General features: G+C 34.2%; 1 protein-coding gene across 3 annotated transcripts in view; it reads right to left on the bottom strand.

Moving 5' to 3' along the window:
* Positions 1-1,407: 1,407 nt before the first annotated feature.
* nicn1 (nicolin 1) overlaps positions 1,408-6,540 on the bottom strand; it is a 39,252-nt gene continuing 34,119 nt past the window's right edge. For 2 of the 3 annotated variants that reach the window (XM_082137938.1, XM_082137939.1), the window contains exons 4-7: positions 6,405-6,518; positions 5,191-5,259; positions 3,262-3,366; positions 1,408-3,187 (exon numbers count right to left, since the gene is read on the bottom strand). In XM_082137938.1, coding sequence (XP_081994064.1) covers positions 3,146-3,187; positions 3,262-3,366; positions 5,191-5,259; positions 6,405-6,518 — 330 coding nt within the window. In that variant the 3' untranslated portion in view covers positions 1,408-3,145. The remainder of the gene's footprint in view (positions 3,188-3,261; positions 3,367-5,190; positions 5,260-6,404; positions 6,519-6,540) is intronic. The other variant, XM_082137937.1, reaches the window with a different exon arrangement.

Raw genomic sequence — 6,540 nt, 5'->3', positions numbered from 1 at the left:
TAAAGAGATTCACTTGTATTGAACCCAGTACATCCTTTAACCTAATGTGGTGAGTAATGGGTCTTGCCTGTGTTTTGTGTGAAATAAAATCCATTCATTACCACTAAACTACCAGGTGGTATTTAGTTGATTTTACCAGTCTATCAATGTAGGCCGTCTTGTTTCTGTCAGTATTTCTTTGCTCAGTGTGATTAGCTACTGCCATCTATTGGAGACACAATAAAATGACACGCACACACACACAAAAACAAAAAAACATACTTTGAACAATGTACTCATTTTTGTAATAAATATTGAGAACATTTTTAAGCTGTGAAATCAGTGAAATGTACCTTATGAATTGAGCAAATGTAAAACATCGAAGTGGATCTGAATAGTACTAGTACCATGACAAATAAAACTCAGATACAAGTCACAGTAACTCAAATATGTATGTTAGCCAATTTACATAAATAATGTGAAATTGTTTCATTTGAAGCCATCTTAAAAATAGCAGCTAACTGTTAGATAGCAATACCGGTGCTAACTGCTAACATTAACCACAAAAGTTTACACACACTGAAATGTTAATCTCGTTGTTTTACAATTTGTTTATCTAAAAGCTTATGCTTAAATACTTGAAATTACAATGAAAATATATATGTATATTTTACCCACTTGGATTGCTTGAGTTGAGTAGGTTTTGCCCAAACTGTTAACTGTCAACATTACAGCTGTAGTGTAAACAACATGGATCAAGTGTGGGTGTTAACCGGAACTGAGTAATGCGTATTGACTATTTTTTGCGAACTAATTAAAATCTCCATTATCTCTTAACTAGAAGGCGACATTTTGGTGTTAATAATGCATCAATGTAGGCGTTTTTACGTCAGTGGTATTTTACGTGTTTATCTACCGCCATCTATTGGAGACACAAGCAGATGAGCCATGCAAATCACGGTAAGGAAACCGGATAAACTTGATGTGTTTAGAAGAAGGTTATTAATAATTAAATGCAAATAGCCAAATATTCCAGAGTTAATTTAAACTATATGTATCCTAACATGTATAGATCACACTGCAGATAATAAAGCACACAACGGGGATAAAGGCACACCTTTAGAAATATGTGTTTTTCACTACTCACATAGTGTATGATTGCAGAAAAAATAAATAATAATATTAATGTTTTGTTTATAGATCTTATAAATGTAGTATGAGGTGGTGAGGCGGGCCTTTTAACACACAGGGTAAAACCAGCATGGGGCAATAGACATGCAGTATTGATACAAATACTTTAGCAAAAATAATGTTTTTAATAACTTCAGCAAAGTTTGAGCTATTTTCAGTTTATTTTGATAAATAAATGAAATCATTTTTGTTCAATAAATATACTGTCATTAAAATTTGTTTATTATAAAATAAGATTCTGAAAGCATTGAATAAGATGCCATTATAATTTTATATAGCTTTACAGTAGTAGCACACATGATATTTTTAATGTCATATTTTTAAATATGATAGTGATAATCTCTAAGGTGGACATCCAACATAATATATGATATTTACCATCTGAATCTAACCATGTCATGGCAACAAATGGATAAGTAAGCCAGCTGTTCATTATCATGTTAATTATTGTGCTTTTCGCCTCAAATACTATATTTTACATATTCTTCCGTTATTGAAAAACTGTTGCATTACCTTGAACAAAACTGAAAATCATTAACAAGACCTTTGCCTCAAAATATAGTCAATTTGATTGATTCCCATTTGCTACATAAATCTACATTTAAAAAAAACAACATTAAATAGTAGATCAAATTTGCGCAGAATCAACTTTGCGTTGTCCGCGATCACGTCAAGGATCAGAACAATTTCCACGTGCATCTTCAAAAGTGCTGAGCTGCATTTTTGTGCCATCTAGTGGTTTAAAAGAGAATAAAGACGAATGTGCCGTGTGCCCCATGACTCAAAGTGACACATAATGATGTGCGTTACATTAATACACTTTAACTTACGAATATCAGCCATCAGTGTCTGCACAAAGAAAAACTTTTAGACTTGACTTTGCGGGGACGGCGTCGCGGAGCTCCATTTGCAGGCTAATGTTGCGTAGACGATGTGCGCGAGATGCCAGCAGAGACAGATGGAGGCTCCTCTTGGACACCGACCATTGATTTCCAATGATTAGCATTAGGAAGCAGCGCTGCTCTTGATTACTGCCTGGCAACCATGAACATGTCCATTGAGTTTTAATTAACACAAAGTGAGATGCATTTAAAAAAAAAAAAAAAACAAAGACGTCAAAAGATAGTCCGGCAAGAGCGATTAACTTTAAAATCTCACCATGAAGATTATCTTTAGTTTGGCATTATGTGGTAGATAATTCCTTTAGGCAGAAGTAGCAGACTATTTTTCTAATTATGTTCAGAAAATATGACAATAAATGGTTACACTTTATTTTACAGTGTCCTTGTTGCATATGTTACATGTACTTACCATAGTAATAACAGTAAATTATGCATAATAACATGCAACTAACCCTCAACCAAACCCTAATCTGAACCCTAACCCTATAGTAAGTACATGTAGTTGCTTAATATTACTCAGTACTTAAATATATAATTACACAGTAACAATGACACCTTAAAATAAAGTGCAACCCAATAAATCTTCAGACTGAAGCCTAATGTAACAGTGCATCAATGTAATTACATACTTCGATAAATTAATATTATTTACAAACGACAGCGTCTAAGATGAATGAGAAACATTTGCAGTCTACGCATGGATGACTATTTTTATTGAATGTGAATCACAAATGTGTAAATAAATACATAATTAATCTTAATCATTTGCACGTCAACTTAATATACAGCCTCCCCACAACTTTTGACCAAATGATTTTTCCAGTCATGCATGTTACACATAATACTGTGCTGTTTATAGTCATTCATGCAGTTTATGAGATGCATATGTAATATACATCAAAGTTTCATGTAAGTTAAAATATTCTGAAACCTAAATAAATAAATAAATATGTATAATAAAATAACATGCATGAACAGTAATTCCAATATTGAATAAAACTATCCCAGTGCAAGTGGTTTCATCTCAGGAAATGAAACAGATGATAAGTGTGGTTCAGTTTTCCGCACTCCCGTTATGTGTACGACAGTAATTTGACGTCATAAGAGCCTTCCACCTGAAAATGGAATTAACATGTTAATTGAGTACAAAAGACAGATAATGGTAGAGGTAGACGACAGCGTGACTCACGTCGAAGCGTCCGATGGAAGCCGCAGTCTGGCTCGCCTGCATGATCTCAGTGAGCGCCCACATCTGCTGAATGCTGGAGGACACCGTCTCTGGATCAGGAAGTCCCTGAGCAACACACACACACACACACACACACACACACACACACACACACACACACACACGCATTATTAAAGGTATAATGCACCAGACACCTGACGTCGTTTCAAACGTTTCACATTTTTGCTTTATGTAGAACACAAACGAGGAAAACAAACCAAAATAATTTATTTATTTATTTTTAAAGAAAAAAAAAAGGGAAAAATCTTGGTATTTGTGGAGTGCAGTCGCAGATTCAGTTTTGACCAGCAAGTGGCAGTAAAGTATTGCCATAGAGAGGAGAATAATTATTATTGTAAGATGTATATATAAAGAGTGTGTATCACTCATTTTCACATAAAAGTATTCATCACAAAAAAAATCTCTTGCATTTAATGTTGTAGAGTCTTGGTCTAAATGGTGATTGTGTTACTGGTGGTAGACAAATATGGGTTTTTAAAGAGGACCTATTATGCCCTCTTACAAAGTCTTGATTTTGTTTTTGGGCTCTAGAACATGTTTTCATGCTTGAATGTTCATTAATTTTTCACATATTCTCCATTGTTGCAGCTCCTCTCTTCCCAGTCTGCCAGTAACGCTCTGGGCTGTGTTTCCCGAAAGCATCGTTAGCCAACTATGTTCGCAAGATCCGTCGTTATCAGCATAGTTCAACGAGTCGGTGTTTCCCGAAAACATCGTTCCAACGAACATTCGCTAACAGCATCGCAAAGTTGTGTGGTTGGAAGCAGAGTTTCTGGTTTTCATGACATGTGGACTTAATAAATCCTTATCTTGAGCAAAATAAGCAAGATGACATTCAGGACAATCTTTATCTTTTATTTAGAATACATACAAATGTAATTTACGTCTTTTAGTTTGTCAAGAAATTTAAAGCAGTGTTTTTGAAGAGTTTGCATGTACGACCGTGCTCTAGTACGTAACGACGAGCCTATGATTGAATCTGGAAATAAAGCAAAATTAGAAATAGTCCTCAGATGTCATGTCTGTAATTTATAGTAAAACATCTAGCATTAATTCGATCTCTGAAGCCCCTCCTTCTGAAAATCATAGTGTGCTCTAATTGGTCGGCTGGATCAGTGTGTTGTGATTGGTCAACCGCTTCAAAGGTGTTTGAAAACTCTCCCGCCCCCACACTACTAACTAACTCAACCAGGCCCGCCCCTTTATTTAGCATATGAATTGTTTAAATGAGAAATATTGTGACGTGTTCATTCCCAGAAGAAAAGTCAGGACTACAATGAAGGCATTTCAAGGACTTCAGAACCAGTGACACTGATATAGAGAATAACTCCCGCTGGAGGGACTTTGTAACTTTGCAGACATTGTCATGCTCAAACAGCAACATTACACACTAGAGAAAGTTGAACATGTAAAAAAAGCATAATGGAATACTAGAGGCAAATCCACAAATTATGAATTATGATTACTTCTTCTGCTTCTCAGGTGGTGAAACTGTTTAAATAAACATTAAGTTAAGCCTTCATTGATAAAGCTATAGAGACACTTTCAAACAAGCATTTTACATTTCTAATGCAAATGACAGATAAATGGGGACTGGGAGTTGTGATACGTCCACAATGCTCAGCGATTGAAAAACGACAACCTGAGAGTTTCATGCATTTCCGTAATTATCTTTTCGTTCTGTTCTTAAGCAAAATTGTTAATTAACACCTCAGAGCTGCATAAACGCTTGTGTGCTGCTAAATGAAATTACATTAGCAGTCTTTAAAGGGAGCATTGTATATGCCGTTAAACAACAAGATTTTCAATATTCATTAGATGACAACTGTTGTGCATTATACAACAAATTATAAGACACACAATACTCACATTCAAATCAAGAGGCTCCTCAACAGGTGTGAGAGTGGATAACCAGGCAGGAACATCTCGCTCCGAGTCCTGGACAGACGAAAACAACACAACCACTGAACAAGGTTTGGTACAATACTGCCAAACCAAGCAAAAAAAAAAATTAAAAGATGGATTTGGGTACTGGAAAGACATAAATAACACATGGACTGAGCAACTGTGTAAATAAAACAAAAAGCCAAGCAATAAAATAAATAATGAATATATAAATAAAACTCCAAACAAACACAAATACAAAATGAAACAAAACCAAGCAGAAACATATTGTCCACTGGTGACGTTTTGGTAAAATACAGCTTCTTTTAAAAAAAAAGCAAATAAAAAATAATAATACAAAAAAGAAAACAACAATGACAAAAACAAAGCTAAAACAAATCCAGCCAGGGACATCTAGCTCTTGAGTCCTGGACAGACACAAACATACACAAACAAACCAAAAACCAAGCAAACAAAACAAACTCCAAACAAAAACAGAAAAGCAAACAAAATTAAAACGAACTGTCCAGAAAAAAGAAAAAAAAAAGAAAAAAAACTGAACAACTCTGTAGGTTTTGTTTTAAAATAAAAGGTTTTGATTGAATCTAAATAATAAAAATAAAAATAAAAAATAGATCAAAAACAAACTTCAAACAAACCAAAACCAAAGCATATCAAAACAAACAAGCAAAACAAAAGCATATAAAACAAACTCCATACAAAAGCAACAACAAAAAAACCACACCAAACAAATGAAAAACAAAATTCACAGAAAAATATTTATTGTACTGTTCATGAAAAAGTAGTTCATGTTTTGTAATGTTACATCTACTACTCGTTTCGGCTCAAGGTTTTCAAAGGGTGGTAAAGATCACTGTATATATATATATATACACAGTACTGTGCAAAAGTCTTAGGCATGTTAATATCCCATAAAAAAAATTAAAATTAAAATAAAAAAAAAGGTTTTAAATCAGTTATTTATATATTTTGCTGTAGTGTGTCAGTAGGAAATATCAGTTTACATTTCCAAACATTCTTTTTGCCATTAATTGTAATAATCCAGTGAGATTTCTGAAAAAAACTGAGACAAACTAAATCCAGTTGATATTAACATGCCTAAGACTTTTGCACAGTATTGTATATATATTAAGTGATTAATTATATGTCACAAATGACCATTTATTCCACATAGTTACCTCTTTTACACAGGGGTAAATGTTAATTTCCTCAATGCTGAAACTGTGCCACACTGAGGAGGGCTGTCGCGAGATGAGTCTAACTGTCGTCACGTTATCAGGCTCCGTCAGCATCTGCGAAGACCCATATAGAGAA

Source organism: Leuciscus leuciscus (assembly GCF_965113295.1).
Source record: "Leuciscus leuciscus genome assembly, chromosome: 15".
Taxonomy (NCBI): Eukaryota; Metazoa; Chordata; class Actinopteri; order Cypriniformes; family Leuciscidae; genus Leuciscus; species Leuciscus leuciscus.
The sequence above is the reverse complement of the archived record's forward strand: the minus strand, read 5'-3'. Positions and strand labels throughout refer to the sequence as shown.